Source organism: Dendrobates tinctorius, unplaced genomic scaffold, assembly GCF_039654945.1.
Source record: "Dendrobates tinctorius isolate UK_male_01 unplaced genomic scaffold, ASM3965494v1 ptg000049l, whole genome shotgun sequence".
Taxonomy (NCBI): Eukaryota; Metazoa; Chordata; class Amphibia; order Anura; family Dendrobatidae; genus Dendrobates; species Dendrobates tinctorius.
The window spans coordinates 23,676,016-23,695,294 of NW_027361717.1; the positions used below are offsets into that span (position 1 = coordinate 23,676,016).

General features: G+C 46.9%; 1 protein-coding gene across 1 annotated transcript in view; it reads right to left on the reverse strand.

Moving 5' to 3' along the window:
* The window catches only part of LOC141091144 (saxiphilin-like), a 191,017-nt gene extending 172,592 nt beyond the window's left edge, over positions 1 to 18,425 (reverse strand). Inside the window, exon 1 of the mRNA XM_073576541.1 lies at positions 18,270 to 18,425. Coding sequence (XP_073432642.1) covers positions 18,270 to 18,312 — 43 coding nt within the window. The 5' untranslated portion in view covers positions 18,313 to 18,425. The remainder of the gene's footprint in view (positions 1 to 18,269) is intronic.
* Positions 18,426 to 19,279: the final 854 nt, after the last annotated feature.

A 19,279-nucleotide genomic window follows, 5' to 3' on the forward strand; every position in this document is an offset into this window, starting at 1 on the left:
ACATATATTTTGAATGTGTACGCTATCCATACATGTTATCTGGGGATACGGTACCCTTTCTAACCTTTGTGCAATCACGTGCAATCCATACTGGGCCTAACACCGTCTGAGCCTGCCTCCTGATGTATAGACATATATTTTGAATGTGTACGCTATCCATACATGTTATCTTGGGATACGGTACCCTTTCTAACCTTTGTGCAATCACGTGCAATCCATACTGGGCCTAACACCGTCTGAGCCTGCCTCCTGATGTATAGACATATATTTTGAATGTGTACGCTATCCATACATGTTATCTGGGGATACGGTACCCTTTCTAACCTTTGTGCAATCGCGTGCAATCCATACTGTGCCTGACACCATTTGAGCCTGCCTCCTGATGTATAGACATATATTTTGAATGTGTACGCTATCCATACATGTTATCTGGGGATATGGTACCCTTTCTCACCTTTGTGCAATCACGTGCAATCCATACTGGGCCTAACACCGTCTGAGCCTGCCTCCTGATGTATAGACATATATTTTGAATGTGTACACTATCCATACATGTTATCTGGGGATACGGTACCCTTTCTCACCTTTGTGCAAACACGTGCAATCCATACTGGGCCTAACACCGTCTGAGCCTGCCTCCTGATGTATAGACATATATTTTGAATGTGTACGCTATCCATACATGTTATCTGGGGATACGGTACCCTTTCTAACCTTTGTGCAATCACGTGCAATCCATACTGGGCCTAACACCGTCTGAGCCTGCCTCCTGATGTATAGACATATATTTTGAATGTGTACGCTATCCATACATGTTATCTTGGGATACGGTACCCTTTCTAACCTTTGTGCAATCACGTGCAATCCATACTGGGCCTAACACCGTCTGAGCCTGCCTCCTGATGTATAGACATATATTTTGAATGTGTACGCTATCCATACATGTTATCTGGGGATACGGTACCCTTTCTAACCTTTGTGCAATCGCGTGCAATCCATACTGTGCCTGACACCATTTGAGCCTGCCTCCTGATGTATAGACATATATTTTGAATGTGTACGCTATCCATACATGTTATCTGGGGATATGGTACCCTTTCTCACCTTTGTGCAATCACGTGCAATCCATACTGGGCCTAACACCGTCTGAGCCTGCCTCCTGATGTATAGACATATATTTTGAATGTGTACACTATCCATACATGTTATCAGGGGATACGGTACCCTTTCTCACCTTTGTGCAATCACGTGCAATCAATACTGGGCCTAACACCGTCTGAGCCTGCCTCCTGATGTATAGACATATATTTTGAATGTGTACGCTATCCATACATGTTATCTGGGGATACGGTACCCTTTCTAACCTTTGTGCAATCACGTGCAATCCATACTGGGCCTAACACCGTCTGAGCCTGCCTCCTGATGTATAGACATATATTTTGAATGTGTGCGCTATCCATGCATGTTATCTGGGGATACGGTACCCTTTCTAACCTTTGTGCAATCACGTGCAATCCATACTGGGCCTAACACCGTCTGAGCCTGCCTCCTTATGTATAGACATATATTTTGAATGTGTACGCTATCCATACATGTTATCTGGGAATACGGTACCATTTCTAACCTTTGTGCAATCACGTGCAATCCATACTGTGCCTTACACCGTTTGAGCCTGCCTCCTGATGTATAGACATATATTTTGAATGTGTACGCTATCCATACATGTTATCTGGGGATACGGTACCCTTTCTCACCTTTGTGCAATCACCAGCAATCCATACTGGGCCTAACACCGTCTGAGCCTGCCTCCTGATGTATAGACATATATTTTGAATGTGTACACTATCCATACATGTTATCTGGGGATACGGTACCCTTTCTCACCTTTGTGCAATCACGTGCAATCCATACTGGCCTAACACTGTCTGAGCCTGCCTCCTGATGTATAGACATATATTTTGAATGTGTACGCTATCCATACATGTTATCTGGGGATACGGTACCCTTTCTAACCTTTGTGCAATCACGTGCAATCCATACTGGGCCTAACACCGTCTGAGCCTACCTCCTGATGTATAGACATATATTTTGAATGTGTACGCTATCCATACATGTTATCTGGGGATACGGTACCCTTTCTAACCTTTGTGCAATCACGTGCAATCCATACTGGGCCTAACACCATCTGAGCCTGCCTCCTGATGTATAGACATATATTTTGAATGTGTACGCTATCCATACATGTTATCTGGGGATACGGTACCCTTTCTAACCTTTGTGCAATCACGTGCAATCAATACTGGGCCTAACACCGTCTGAGACTGCCTCCTGATGTATAGACATATATTTTGAATGTGTACGCTATCCATACATGTTATCTGGGGATACGGTACCCTTTCTAACCTTTGTGCAATCACGTGCAATCCATACTGGGCCTAACACCGTCTGAGCCTGCCTCCTGATGTATAGACATATATTTTGAATGTGTACGCTATCCATACATGTTATCTGGGGATACGGTACCCTTTCTAACCTTTGTGCAATCGCGTGCAATCCATACTGTGCCTGACACCATTTGAGCCTGCCTCCTGATGTATAGACATATATTTTGAATGTGTACGCTATCCATACATGTTATCTGGGGATACGGTACCCTTTCTCACCTTTGTGCAATCACGTGCAATCCATACTGGGCCTAACACCGTCTGAGCCTGCCTCCTGATGTATAGACATATATTTTGAATGTGTACACTATCCATACATGTTTTCTGGGTATACGGTACCCTTTCTAACCTTTGTGCAATCACGTGCAATCCATACTGGGCCTAACACCGTCTGAGCCTGCCTCCTGATGTATAGACATATATTTTGAATGTGTACGCTATCCATACATGTTATCTGGGGATACGGTACCCTTTCTCACCTTTGTGCAATCACGTGCAATCCATACTAGGCCTAACTCCGTCTGAGCCTGCCTCCTGATGTATAGACATATATTTTGAATGTGTACACTATCCATACATGTTATCTGGGGATACGGTACCCTTTCTAACCTTTGTGCAATCACGTGCAATCCATACTGGGCCTAACACCGTCTGAGCCTGCCTCCTGATGTATAGACATATATTTTGAATGTGTACGCTATCCATACATGTTATCTGGGGATACAGTACCCTTTCTAACCTTTGTGCAATCACGTGCAATCCATACTGGGCCTAACACCGTCTGAGCCTGCCTCCTGATGTATAGACATATATTTTGAATGTGTACGCTATCCATACATGTTATCTGGGGATACGGTACCTTTTCTAACCTTTGTGCAATCACGTGCAATCCATACTGGGCCTAACACCGTCTGAGCCTGCCTCCTGATGTATAGACATATATTTTGAATGTGTACACTATCCATACATGTTATCTGGGGATACGGTACCCTTTCTCACCTTTGTGCAATCACGTGCAATCCATACCGGGCCTAACACCGTCTGAGCTTGCCTCCTGATGTATAGACATATATTTTGAATGTGTACGCTATCCATACATGTTATCTGGGGATACGGTACCCTTTCTAACCTTTGTGCAATCACGTGCAATCCATACTGTGCCTAACACCGTCTGAGCCTGCCTCCTGATGTATAGACATATATTTTGAATGTGTACGCTATCCATACATGTTATCTGGGGATACGGTACCCTTTCTAACCTTTGTGCAATCACGTGCAATCCATACTGGGCCTAACACCGTCTGAGCCTGCCTCCTGATGTATAGACATATTTTTTGAATGTGTACGCTATCCATACATGTTATCTGGGGATACGGTACCCTTTCTAACTTTTGTGCAATCACGTGCAATCCATACTGGGCCTAACACCGTCTGAGCCTGCCTCCTGATGTATAGACATATATTTTGAATGTGTACGCTATCCATACATGTTATCTGGGGATACGGTACCCTTTCTAACCTTTGTGCAATCACGTGCAATCCATACTGGGCCTAACACCGTCTGAGCCTGCCTCCTGATGTATAGACATATATTTTGAATGTGTACGCTATCCATACATGTTATCTGGGGATACGGTACCCTTTCTAACCTTTGTGCAATCACGTGCAATCCATACTGGGCCTAACACCGTCTGAGCCTGCCTCCTGATGTATAGACATATATTTTGAATGTGTACGCTATCCATACATGTTATCTGGGGATACGGTACCCTTTCTCACCTTTGCGCAATCACGTGTAATCCATACTGGGCGTGAGAACGGCTGGCGAGCTGTTAAGCAAGCTACAGCACCTGTGGTTTGCATACGTCAGTTTTTCATTTTTTCAGGAATGACGGTTAGGCCTAATTCCGGAACTGCGGTTGACCTGCACTTACTGGGAAATCATTGTTCGCGGGTAATAATTGTAATCAGTGATCCCCATCACTAACGTTGTTCAGCGGGTTATCTGCACCTGTAAGCGACAAACGCTGGCCTTTTCAGTGTAGCGCACATGCAGCCACGGACATGTAAGGGCATGACACACCAGTTATTGGCCAATCTCATGTGCCAGAGCCTCACGTGTCCCTCTAGTAAGCCGGACTCGGACCGCGGGGCATGACGGAGTCTCGTTCGTTAACGGAATTAAGCTTGCAATGTGTGCATCTGTTCTGTAGCTGGCATGGTTGAGGTTTCCCAGGTGGAGTCGAATTTAACCATAGGCTCCACTCCTGGTGGTGCCCTTCTGGACATTCCTTTAAGGTTCAGCTTTGCAACCATACTGCCCACGTAAAACAAACACTTTGCCTTCATGAACGCTGTTTGGAGGGTCATGACTCGTGGGAATAACGCCGCCCAATCAGTTAACCTGCTAGAGAGATCCTTCGTTGCTCCCAAGCATGACATCACACTCCCTAAGAAGAAGGTAATGCCACTGTGGCGACCGTACTCCTGGGGGCGACACAAGTGCACTGATGCCCAGCCACTGCTCGATGAATCTGCTGGTACATTGACCCAGACCACTACATTCCCCTCGCACGCTACACGGCCTGAATCTGACCCTGATGAAACTCAGGTTACCCTTCCCATATACAGTTCCATCTTACACGGTGACAAAGAGGAAGCTGCAGATGAAAGTGCAGGTTCGGCCCACCCGCCATCAGACACACCACCGTACTATCAGGGGCCCTGTGCCAGTGCCGTCGCCAACGAGTGGGCCCCCCTGCTTGCTCAGGATCACAGCACTTGCAAGGTTGAAATACTGTGCAGTGAGATGGAAGATGGGGACGACGAGGAGTCCAGACAAGTACAGGGATTCCCTAGCGAGGAGACTTATTTGATTGTTTTCAATGTTGGGACAGCAATTTTTGGGGAGCTCTATACTCTGGAGAATGATAGATGGGGCCCACCATACACTGGAACATTCCAAAGGTGGACATCAGACACTGGAGCAGCATTTACAGGGCCCATTATACACTAGAGCATTAGAAATGGGGCCCATTATGTTTGGAGCATTATTTGGGCCCATAAGACAGTGGAGCTTCATCCATGGGGACCAACATATACTGTAGCATTATGTGGAGCTCATCATATACTGTTTCAAACATTATATGGTACCAATGATTCTGTATGGAGAAATAGATGGGCCTCGTCATGAGATGTAAAAAGTGAAGTATTTTTCATTGTACTATACCGCTATTTCTCTGCCGTATCGGAGCATGATGAGTTGTGGTATGTGTTAAAGGGGCGCTCTTTCGCCCAGGGCACATGAAAACCTGGAGCCAGCCCTCCCCCCCACAACTGTAGCCAAATAACCCCCATTTTTCAGTGCGTAACTTGTATTATGAAGTTAATTAAGGTTGACAAGCTTAAGTAAGAAGAATTGATGCTTTTGGCATTCAAATGGGCACTGTTGGTGTGTTTCCTGTCCTCCTCTCACTGCCGACTTTTATTCCCCATTGACTTACATTGGGTTTCGTGTTTCGGTACGACCCCGACTTTTCCCTATAATCGGACGATCTTGCTCGACCCGACTTTTGGAAAAGTCGGGTTTCACGAAACGAAACGAGACCCTAAAAAACCAAAAGTCGCTCAACTCTACTTGGCAGTGTTTGAAATCTGAGTTAATGGAGGCCGCTATGTCATTAACACTTGGTAGTCTTGAGTGAAATAATCAGGGGGTGCATCTATCATCATCCTGCTGTTCCTGTTTGTCCTGACAGCAGAGGTGGTGCTGAAGAGCAAAACCAAGGAGATTTCTGTGTTTGTTCACAATGGAGCTAGAGTCAGCATGGTTGATGCTGAGTTTGCCAGAACTCACGGGCTAGCTTGCTGTATTTTAACTAAGCCCATTCCCATCTATGCCATTAACTCAGCGCCACTTGTACAAAATTCTCTCACTCAAATTATACAGAATATAACACTGAGGGTGGAGTCAGTTCATTCTGAAATAATTCCTTACTATGTCCTGGATGGTCTTCCCACCCCAATTATATTGGGTCTTCCTTGGTTGATGAAACATAATCCGTTGGTGGATTGGCAAGCCAGGAAGATCATTGAGTGGGGGGATTACTGCCATGAGAACTGTTTAAATATTTCCCTTTCTACAGTCTCTATAGAAACCTTACCCAGATTTTTGTCAGGGTTTAAGGACGGTTCCTCTGAGAGGGGGTGCGATGATTTGCCTCCTCCTTGTGAATATGACTGTCCTATTAACCTGACCCCCAGAGCTAAACTACCAAACTCCATACTATATAATCTTTCTAGTCCTGAGAGACAAGTCATGAAGGATTTCATTGCAGAGAGGTTTGAGAATGTACATGTGGCTCCCCCAGGAGTATGGTCGCCACAGTGGCTTTGCCTTCCTCCAGGGGAGGGTAATGCCAGGCTTGGAGGCAATGACGGGTCTCTCTCGCAGTCAATCTATGCATGCAACACAGTTCCACTCCAGGCCAGCAGGGGGAACTCTGAACCGGAATTAAGGGGAGGAGTGCTCTCTGAGGGCCAAGAGGAAGGAGTGAGGAGTTAGTCTGCAGAGGGTGAAGTGTTCAGACGTGTGGAAGGAGCACTGAGATAGAGCTGAGAGGAAGAGCTCATCTCCCGTAAGAGCGCATGGACTGTAGCCTGGTCTCCACGGCTGTATGGACACTGATGGTCCTACAGCAGACACCAGAGGAGTAGAAGGCTGTAAATTCAATACTCCCATCCAGGGCCGGCTCCAGGTTTTTGAGGGCTCCCGGCGAAATAGTCTCAGTGGGCCCCCCTTGAACACATACCACGATTCATGATGCACAAATACAGCAGAGAAATATAGGTCAGCCGCCAGTGGCTACACATCAGGTGCCAACTACCAGAAAGCAATGACCACACATCAGGTGCCAACTACCAGAAAGCAGTGACCACACATCAGGTGCCAACTACCAGAAAGCAGTGACCACACATCAGGTGTCAACTGCCAGAAAGCAGTGACCACACATCAGGTGCCAACTGCCAGAAAGCAGTGACCACACATCAGGTGCCAACTACCAAGCAGTGACCACACATCAGGGTTGCCCTGGAATATGGGAATGGTCACGTGCAATAATTTTATTATAGTCGATGCGCACTTGGTGCAGATTTCCCTTATGGGTTTCTGTGCTGAATATTGGCAGTGTACATGGTTCTGCAATTGTGTCCACTTTCTGCTTAACCTTTAGCGGGTTTGCTTTCGTCATATTTCCGCCAGTATGGAAGGTTGGTAACATCTGTTTCGGCAGCTTCCTAGCATAGGCGCTTCTCCATCAGTGAACGTGGCATCGACTGCACGTACCACAGTGAGGTGCTTGTGACTAATGTCTAATGGTGTATATTCAAACTGAAGGGTAATTGACCTGTGAGGCAGATTTGTGCGGATATAGGAGAAAATCCCTGATAAAATCCGCATGTGACACACTGGGAATGGATTTTACTGCAGATACGTCGTGGAAAATCTTCTGCCAGTCCCAACAAGTCTCCCACAGACCTTAGTGTGGCGGGCATGCTGCCAGGCAGAAATAAAGGCTCCACAGAGCATGAACATCGTCAGTGTGTTTCTCTGGTAGTGGGAAAGTGAGGAATGCAGGGAACTCTGAGGAGAGTTTGCCACAACTGATATTTGTGAGACGTGGGGGAGACACCCTTGTTGCGGTGGGCCCGTCACATACCTGCAGTGCCTCCCTGACACTGGCGGCTCCGGACCACACTGCAGCCTGGCGGGTGGTAGGCAGGTCAGGAGATGTGTATAGACTCTCGCCGTCGCCGGTGTCCGGTCGCCACCCAGCTCCCTCCATGTGCCTGCGTCCTCCTTCCACCCTGTCCTGTTTCCGCCTCGTCACTCCCTCCCTGCGGGCCGCGGCACACGTGACAAGAGACAGGGGAGGGGAGCTCTCCCACCAATCAAAGGAAGACACTCCGGGGCTGCTGGACTGTGATTGGCTAAGGCGCACGTCTCCTGCCGGAGCCACTGAATCAGATTAGGTCGCATTCCCCAGCAGCCAGACAGCGTGTGTGGGCCCTTCCGTCGCGCCAGGGCCCCGGCACTTGCCCGGGTACGTCAGGTGCTGACGCCGGGCCTGCTCGCATCTAAGACTTGAGGGCACAACAGCAACACTGATAGTGAGCTGGGACTTAGAAGTGAGGAGTCCCTGGAACAGGCTACAGCTGTTTGTCGTTCAAGTAGAGTTCTTGGGAACATCTGACAGGAGGAACTTCAGTGTAACTCGGTACTGGAGATCCCTCAAATAAGCGCTAAGAAGGAGACTGCACAGCCCATCTGCTGAGAGAGAATCCCTGAGTTGCTTCCAGGCAAGCCTGCTCCGGTACCATCTGTAATCAGGACCCTGGACTGCATTTACCAAGTAAAGGTACAGAAATTGCACCCCGCTGTGTCTTGTCTGCTTCCTACCTTTCAGGCACCGCTACATCCCCGTACCAACCACATCTACACTGCCCTGGGACTACAGCTTCACCTGGGGGAGCTTTTACATCTTTACTGCACCATACCATCGTTCCCAGCGGATCTGCATGCAGCGTCGACTTAACACCTCCTTTGCCGAGCACCACAGGTGACGTCACGAACTATTCATCTAACTACATTCCACCATTCCCATTTTCCTATTACTTGGGCGCCCAGGGCCACGGTCCGGGTCACTGTTGCTGTGACACATCCTGCTGATACCGGCCCGGTACCGAGTACCCCACAGCCCTGGGAGGGCGACCCAACTTGGCGTCACAAACAGGATTACGGAGCCCGGTATCCCCGGGTCCTGTGCTATAGACTGTGTGTGAAATTGGCGCCAATTGCCGCCATTGCCGCCCTGCTTGGCGCGTGCGGGAAGAAAAAGGGGCAGGCCTTCGTGGGCGGAGCCTGCAACAGAGCGCGAAGAAGTGAAGTGTCGAGCAAGAAGAGAGGACAGCGCGCGAGAAGGGGAGGAGCTGAGGCCTACAGCCCGTAGCATCAGGCCTGCGAAGCGGCCGCTGATGAGCTCACACAACCCCCCGGCCCTGGCTAATTTTAACTAGGGGGGAGAGAATGTCTGTGCCAAGCAGCAATGTAGCGGCGGATGCCGTCGCCAACCCAGCAGCGCCGCAAGGAGTAGCGTCCGCCGCAGCGGTCCCCATAATGCTGCTGTCTATGCCCTACCTTCCGGGAGAGCCTGGCTACCGCAATACTCGGGTGAGTCACATACCCTGAATGAATTTAAAGAGAGACTGTGCAGTTTGTTTAAAGTATACCCTCTGTCTGAAAGCCAGAAAGTGAATATCCTGATTGGACAGCTAACGGGTGCAGCACAGAAAGAGGTGAAAGCCTGGCACGACACTGATAAAGACTGTTGCAAAGATCCTGGCCAAGCAGAGAAGCACCTTTGACACTCGCACTGCAGCTGAAATCAAGATGAGGTTCTTTGGCTGTAAACAGAAGGCGCAGGATAGTATAAGGGACTATGCTCTCAACCTGCAGGAGGCGCTGCGAGCAGTTAAGCAAGTTGATCCTGACAGTGTGAAGGAGGAAGATAAACTGTTAAAGGAGCAGTTCATTGAAGGACTTCTATCCAGTACACACAGAGGACAGTTGCGCATCATAACCCTGCAAGACCCTGATCTGGACTTTGCTGATTTTAAGGACAGGGCTATACGGGTACTGCAGGAACCCACTGACAGCTGTCCAGTGCCCCTGAGGCACCCAGCGATCACCTACCACCAGGAAGCAATGTCTTTCCCTTCCATCCCTGTGGAGGCTGATGCACACACTCTGGATAAAGATCCAACTGAAGAGCTGCGTCTTCAGGTCCAGGAGTTGACCAAAGGAATGGCTGCGCTTACTAAAACCGTGCAGTCACTGCAAGTGTCCTCCAAGGAAAAGATCCAGCTGGCTTCCAGTCCACAGGATGTCCCGTGGCTCCGGAAGAGGAGAGCTCCGCCACTCCGAGGGAGGAACAATGATTGCTATGACCAGGACAGACGTCCCATCTGTCGTCGCTGTTATAAGGCAGGTCATCTTGCAAGATTCTGTCCTTTAAACGAGCAACCCCTGGGGCAGAGGGCCAACCCCCAGGAATAGGATCCCCAGGCCCAAAGAACTGGAGAGCCAAGTATGTTGGAGGGAGACCAATCCTTCCAGTGGTGATTGACGGTATCCCCATGAACGCTCTGCTGGACACTGGCTCTCAGGTGACCACTATGCCATACATTCTTTACAAGAGGTATTGGGCTGATTCTGAACTTACCCGTGGCCCAACTGATGAACTGACAGTAGTTGCCAGTAATGGTCAGTCTTTGCCGCAGATTGGATGTAAAGAGATTACTGTTAAAGTGGGTCGGGTAGAGTTAAAATCTCAAAGTCTGATAGTTGTGGATATTGATCGACGTGAATGTAATCTCATGATGACTCTTGGTACAAATGTAATTGAAAACTGTCTTTCCGAGGTTATTGTCTTGTTGCAATAGGTGGCTGAGACTGCTGGTTCCAGTGAACAACGAGTCCTGCAGAAGGAGATCAGAGCCCTGATGCAAAGACAACAGGTAGAACTCTCTGGCGGAGAAATTGGCAGTGTCAGAGTGACTGATCCCTTCCCCATTGCAATACCCCCCAGGTGTGAAATGTTGATTTGGTGTCGGGCAGCTATAGGTCTCAGAGGGAGAGATTACCAGGCATGGGTAGAACCAGTATACTCCGATAGCAGGCCCACTGTCCTGACAGCCAGAGGGGTGGTTGATGTACGAAAAGGGAGAGTGCCTGTACGCCTCTTGAATTGTGGGGAGGAGGAGGCCACAATACCTCGGTACGCCACAGTTGCTAAGCTGCTCACTGTTAATAACAACTCATTGCAGGCAGCAGAGCCCTTGGTCTCATCCGACCAGGTGGAGGACAATGGCTCTGTGAAGCAGCCAGAGGAGTGGTGTCAGCAACTGCAGGTGGGAACTGACTCTACACCCTCATACCAGAAAAATGGGGTTTACAGAGTGACACAAGAATATGAGAGGGTATTCAGCAAACACCCACTAGATTTTGGGCAGGCAAAAGGGGTTCAACATCAAATCCCCACTGGAGATCATCCACCCATTAAAGAAAGGTACCGGCCTATACCCCCAACACAATACCAATGTGCTAAGATTATGTTGAGAGAGATGAAGGAAGCTGGGGATATCAGAGACAGTTGTAGCCCATGGGCAGCTCCCATAGTTTTTGTAAAGAAAAAGGATGGTACCATGAGAATGTGTGTTGATTACAGGAAAATTAACAGCATTACACATAAAGACGCCTACCCATTACCTAGAATTGAGGAATCATTAGGTGCACTTAAAACTGCCAACTACTTTTCCACCTTGGATCTCACTAGTGGGTATTGGCAGGTTCCCGTGGCAGAGGCAGACAAGGAGAAAACAGCATTTACCACTCCAATGGGTCTCTGTGAGTTCAGCTATATGCCATTCGGGCTCTGCACTGCTCCAGGAACATTTCAACGGCTGATGGAGTGCTGCCTGGGACACATGAACTTTGAGACGGTCCTGTTGTACCTGGATGATGTCATTGTTTTCTCCAAAACCTATGAAGATCATCTGGAACACCTGGCTGTTTGAAGCTTTGTCCAATTTTGGCCTGAAGGTGAAGCCTTACAAATGCCACCTCCTGAAGCCCAAGGTACAGTACCTCGGTCATGTGGTCAGTGCAGAAGGTGTGGCACCAGATCCTGACAAGGTCACAGTCATCTGGGACTGGCTGAAGCCCAGCAACCTTCATGAAGTACGCCAATTCCTTGGACTGATAGGCTACTACCGAAGATTCATCAAAGGCTTTACTGAAATAGCCACCCCTATGCAAAATCTTCTGGTGGGGCAGTCCAAGAAGACCAAACAGAAAAATTCCACCTTTGAATGGACTGAAGAGTTGGAGAGATCCTTCACTCAGCTGAAGATGGCCCTCACAGGTGACGAAGTTCTGGCCTACCCAGATTATGACAAACCCTTTGTGCTGTACACTGATGCCAGCATTGTGGGACTAGGAGCAGTACTGTCGCAGGTACAGAATGGAAAAGAGTGATCTCCTATGCCAGCAGGAAGCTGCGTCCCACTGAAAGGAACCCTGACAACTATAGTTCTTTCAAGCTGGAGTTCCTTGCCATAGTCTGGGCTGTCACTAAAAGGTTCAAACATTACCTAGCCTCCGCCAAGTTTACTATCTTCATGGACAACAATCCGTTGACCCACTTGGAAACTGCAAAACTAGGTGCACTTGAGCACCGATGGATGGCTCGGCTCTCTAACTATGAATTCACCATCAAGTACCAATCAGGGCACAAGAATGCCAATGCTGATGCGCTGTCCAGGATGCCTAATCTGCCTGATGCAGGAGAAGACCCTGAGGCTCTTGAAGAAATAGAGCTACCTCCCTTCCACCGGCCAATTGCGGCCCAACGTGCCCAAGGAGTGAGAAACCGATGGTCTGGCTTGAAGGAGGTCACCCTGAATCCATTGCCCCATCATGACTGGGCAGAAACGCAAGATAGTGACCCTGCAGTCCGCCTGGTGAAGGAGCTACTGTCACAAGCTGACTCACGCCCAGAGTCGGATGCTTCTGAGGAAACCCAGCAGTTGTGGAAGGAGAGAGGCTGTTCATTTATGAAGGAAAGCTGTGTCGGAGGAGTATCAATGCCCGCACTCATGAGCTGGTCTAGCAGGTGATAGTCCCAAAGAGAGAGGCATCAATGGTCCTGGAAGCATACCACAATGGAGCTGGACACTTTGGATGGAAGATGTTGGAAGCCTTGCTCCGGGAGAGGTTCTACTGGGCTGGTATGAGGAAAGTCATTGAAAAGTGGTGCCGGGAGTGTGGACCATGTAACCTGCGCAGAAAGGATTGAAACAGCCAGAGAGCTTCTCTACAGCCAATCATCACCAAACAGCCACTTGAGTTGGTAGCCCTGGACCATGTGAAGCTGGTTCCAAGCCGTTCAGGATACTTCTATGCTCTTACCATCATGGACCACTACTCAAGATTCCTGGTAGTTGTGCCTGTCAAAGATCAACCAGCCAGGACAGCAGCCAGAGCATTCCAGCAGCACTTCTGTAGACCACATGGTTACCCTGAAAGAGTACTTACAGATCAAGGTCCAGCTTTTGAAGCAGAAGTATTCCAGGAATTCTGTAACTTGTATGGTTGCAAGAAGATCCGGACAACCCCGTACCATCCACAGACCAATGGCATGTGTGAGAAGATGAACCAGGTAGTGATTGACCTACTGTAGACATTGCCTTTGGAGGAGAGAAATGTGTGGCCAGAAAAGTTGCCAGATCTGGTAGACCTCTACAACCATATCCCTGTGAATTCCACCAACTGTACCCCAGCCTACCTAATGAGAGCAAGACCTGGTAAGCTGCCTATTGATTTGGATATGGGAGTCCTGACACCTGAAGTAACGTCACCAGATGCTGACTGGGACACAGAGAGGCAGCAACAGTACAGAAGAGTACAAGAGTGTGTGGAGAAGAGTCTAGCCCAGGCAAGACAAAAGCAGGAGAAGCATTACAATCAAAATGCACCTGCCGTTCCTTTTTCGCCGGGAGAACAAGTCTTAAAAAGGAAGAGAAGATTGCACAAATTGGATGATCAATGGGAAGCTGAACCTTATACCATTCTGCCCTCAAACTTTGATAATAACAAGGTATGCCTTATTAGCAAAGATGGAGGAGAAACCTCAGCAGCAATATCAAGAGATCACCTGAAACTATGTCCTGACCTGTTGAAGGAAAGAATGGAAGAACCAGATAACATCCAACCCCTAGAGGAAGAAGAGAAGGTCAGCACAATACTTGGAGAATTCCCTGTGAATTGGACTAAAGTAAATGATGCTATAGTGGTGCCAGTGTTGACATTTCCCCAATTGGTAGCACAGGAAGACGTGATTCCAGAAAACCCTGAAGATCAGGAAAATCAGGCAGCAGATGCTACACCAGCAGTGGAGACAGAGAACTCTCGCCCTGCCAGTAGTGAATCTGACATGCCCATAGTGACTCTAAGAACACGTAGACATGTACCACCCAGTTCACATACTACAACAGTAGTTAGAACCAGACAATCAGTAAGGGCCATCACAACACCAGTGTTACACAGATATACTCGTATCACCCAAGGTATACCACCCATTAGATTCCGCATATAAAGTAATATGACTGTTAAAATGTATGTATATGTGTAACTGTTTAACCTTTTGTACCTACAGGTAACCTGTAAGACTTTCCTTTAAATTTTCCAGTTTTTTCCCTTGTTTATGGACATTGGACCACAGGACTGCGTGTGGTTAAAAACTTTCCTTGTAAATAGCTCACCATTTGCCCAGGAATGGACCATGGACATTGATGATTGGACTTATCATCATAGGACCATTTTTGAAGCACTTGGTTTTTGTTACTTTTTCATTTTTAAATCTTGCACAATTATTATTGTTTAACTGTATATATGTTTCATGTTTTGTTCAGTCCAGGAGTGCTGACTTGCACTAGGGGGGAATGTGGTGCCCCCAGGAGTATGGTCGCCACAGTGGCTTTGCCTTCCTCCAGGGGAGGGTAATGCCAGGCTTGGAGGCAATGACGGGTCTCTCTCGCAGTCAATGTATGCATGCAACACAGTTCCACTCCAGGCCAGCAGGGGGAACTCTGAACCGGGATTAAGGGGAGGAGTGCTCTCTGAGGGCCAAGAGGAAGGAGTGAGGAGTTAGTCTGCGGAGGGTGAAGTGTGCAGACGTGTGGAAGGAGCACTGAGATAGAGCTGAGAGGAAGAGCTCATCTTCCATAAGAGCGCATGAACTGTAGCCTGGTCTCCATGGCTGTATGGATACTGATGGTCTTACAGCAGACACCAGAGGAGTAGAAGGCTGTAAATGCAATACTCCCATGTAAGACTTGAGGGCACAGCATCAACACTGATAGTGACCTGGGACTTAGAAGTGAGGAGTCCCTGGAACAGGCTACAGCTGTTTGTCATACAAGTAGAGTTCTTGGGAACATCTGACAGGAGGAACTTCAGTGTAACTCGGTACTGGAGATCCCTCAAATAAGCACTAAGAAGGAGACTGCACAGCCCATCTGCTGAGAGAGAATCCCTGAGTTGCTTCCAGGCTAGCCTGCTCTGGTACCATCTGTAATAAGGACCCTGGACTGCATTTACCAAGTAAAGGTACAGAAATTGCACCCTGCTGTGTCTTGTCTGCTTCCTACCTTTCTGGCACCGCTACATCCCCGTGCCAACCACATCTACACTGCCCTGGGACTACAGCTTCACCTGTAGGGAGATTTTACATCTTTGCTGCACCATACCATCAGTCCTAGCGGATCTGCATGCAGCGTCGGCTTAACACCTCCCTTGCCGAGCACCACAGGTGGCGTCACGAACTATTCATCTAACTACATTCCACCATTCCCATTTTCCTATTACTTGGGCGCCCAGGGCCACGGTCCGGGTCACTGCTGCTGTGACACATCCCGCTGATACCGGCCGGGTACCGAGTACCCCACAGCCCTGGGAGGGCGACCCATAAACATCAGACCCTCATCTTTGCCCATGGCAGCAGGGTTCTTCTTTGTGAAGAAAAAAGATGGCGGTCTCCGTCCCTGTTTAGATTTCCGGGAATTAAATCAAATTACCATCTAAGATCCATAACCTCTTCCTCTAATTCTTGATCTGGTCAGCCAGGTTGTGGGAGCTAAGGTTTTCTCCAAGTTGGAATTAAGGAGGGCCTACAACCTGGTTAGAGTCAGAGAAGGAGATGAATGGAAGAAGGCGTTCAATACCCCTGAATGTCATTTCAAGAGTCTGATCATTCTTTCAGTCTGACCATGCACCTGCGGTATTTCAGCATTTCATCAATGATATTTTCCATCATTTGGTGGGTAGGTTTGTGGTGATCTATCTAGATGATATTTTGGATTACTCTCCTGATTTGGAGACTCACCGGGGGAATGTTATACAGGTGTTGCAAATATTAAGAGATAACAAATTATATGCCAAACTAGAAAAATGTGTTTTCGCCATCCAAGAGGTGCAGCTTTTGAGGTACCTGTTGCCATCTTCAGGTTTTTGGATGGATCCAGAGAAGATCCGTGCTGTCCTTGTGGATCGACTAGTGCTTACCATGTCCTTCTCTAAGCAGGGCTTATTGACAGGACCAGGCAAGGATAAGGTTCCTGCTCGGGGATAGGTGCCTAGCGGTCTCCACTCCCCCCTTCCCTTGTGCTGGGCTCCTTTCCCCTCATCGCTTCGTGTTGCACATAGTCTTTCCTACACTGCGAGACACCTTAAGGTTATTCACAAAATTATATTGTAGTCATGTCATGTGTGCCAATAAGACCTATTTGTAAATCTGCACTGATTTGATCCTATAACTCTTTTATGATGATTCCCCACAGCTACATGAACCCTATTATAGTGCTGTCAATCAAGTATACTCAGATGCCCCTAATGACCCTGTCTAATAAAATATCTAACATCAGTGTTGCAAGCAAAGCTCAGCTAATGCTTTGCTGAAGATCCCACTGATACCAGCAATGTTTACACCTAATGACCCTGTCTAATTCATGAAAATCAGATGCACCTATGACCCTTTCCTAAAAAAAAACAAATAAAACATCCCATTCCTCCTACAGTATACTTATTGCTCTGACAAAAGAGTTTTAGTACAGCTGCTCAGCTATGCTATGCTCGTATCTGCTATGTATGCAACGGAGAGAATAATCATGAGCTTCCAATGAAATGTGGTGTCTGTAAATAGTAATGAATTAATGAATACTTGTCAAATAATGGATGACAGTCACTATATTCAAAACTATCAGTCTTCACCTCATCCATATAAGTAAATAACTCTCCATGTTGAGATCAATCTATTGCTATCAGGTATTTGCCAACTCACTGTCAGGAGAAGGAGTTATTGAGAAGGGACATAGCACTCAACAGAAGTACAGAGGATCATGATCATTTAGGAGGCCTTGAAGTTTATTGTTTGAAATTGAACATTATTTCTAAAAAACGTCACAAACAAAGACAGTACAAATATATATTTGTTAAATTTTAAGACAAATCTTAAGATTCATCAGAATCTGAATTTTTTAGCCATTAGATTTTCGTTAAATCGCTAATCCAACAAAATTGCCATCTGACATTTTTCTGGATTCAAAGAGACAGTGAAATAAAAACAAAAAAAATTAATAAAATTAATACTCATCCGGCTCTCACCTATCTTTGGTCCGATCAAGGGTATGGTCGGAAGATGCCAAAGATGCCTGGTGCCAGAAAGTACAGAAGATCACACTAGATACCAAACCGAAGAGAATGATAAGGCCAGTTCAGGGCTGCACAGTAGGACAGATGAGGGCTTGGTGAGTATAATGCTTTTTTTTAACGTTTTTTACATATGTTCACTATGTTCTCCAAAGACATCAGAGCACAATAATATACTGTATATTTGATTAGCTTTGAGTGTAAACCTAATTTTCTAGCCAAATTCAAGCAAAGCCAAATTCAAATATCGTCAGATTTACTCATCCCTAATACTTATGAATATTTTTGCTGGCTTTAGCTCGCTACATGAGTAATTGCACAGCAACAGCCCCACAAATAACAGCGGATAGTGGAGTTATTACTGTTGAGATCTAGTGGCTGATTAACCCAACCGGAAAATAAGATAACCTGAATACAAACATCTCTTTCCAGAAACAATATTTTAAATATGCAATTTACAAATTGGCATATTCCATGAAGAGCTTGTACGAACATGTACTTACCCAACAGGCAGAGACATAGCAGCACTTGGAGAGTTATCCTCATTTCTCACTAGGCACCATACGAAGAGCGTCTCACCCAGCTGCTGTTCGCCTGTTATAATATTGTCTTCTATTGATAAAGGGGGCAGCTGAGGGAGCAGATCAGAGGTCCTTGTGTTATTTGCACAAATGTTTTGCAACAAGTCCGGTTCAACTCTGTCTCATTTTGTTAAGAAATTCTGTTTTTTATGGCACAAAGATAGTTTTTTTTTCTTTAATGTGACATCAACATTGTTCTGCCAATTTCAAACTTTATCTTCCAAAATATTATCTGTGGAGAAAAGGTTGAGTGTTCAGCACGAGGGTTGAAACTCTCCAGTGAGAGCTCTTAAAGAGAATCATTTTGTCAACAGAATTTCATCCCCTTCCCCTCCCAAACTATTTACCGTATATGCACATGTAGCTATTTCAAAGTTTAGTCCAGATATACTTTTACAAGGTTAGACCATTCCTCTATTACTGAAAAATCAGCGTTTGAATTGATTTGCAAATGAAGCTAAAGAGCTAAGGTAGATCTGAAGCTTCTGTCACGCCAGCTATTTTTCCTGCCCATTGCGGCTTCCTCCTGCTTGACTGATTGCTCCCTTGCCTGAAGTTACACAGCATAGAGGCTGTTAGTCAAGCAGTACTATATACTACATTACTAACATATTGCAGTCTGTAGAATTACTCCTGGTCTCATCTGAAGCTCATTTTCTACGACGACTGCCATGGTAACCTCAAGAGACTAACGGGTGCAAAACACATCGTTCTTCTATTTGCAGCCAATTTTCGTATTTGCGCTTTAGTTTTTTCCTCCTCTTTCTCTATGCACAATGACTTTTTATTTTTTCCATCAACATAGCTATATGAGATCCGCAACCTCCGATCCTCACAAGATCTCCTTCTCTACTCCCCTCTTATCTCCTCTTCCCACAATCGCATACAAGATTTCTAATGTGCATCACCCCTACTCTGGAACTCTCTACCCC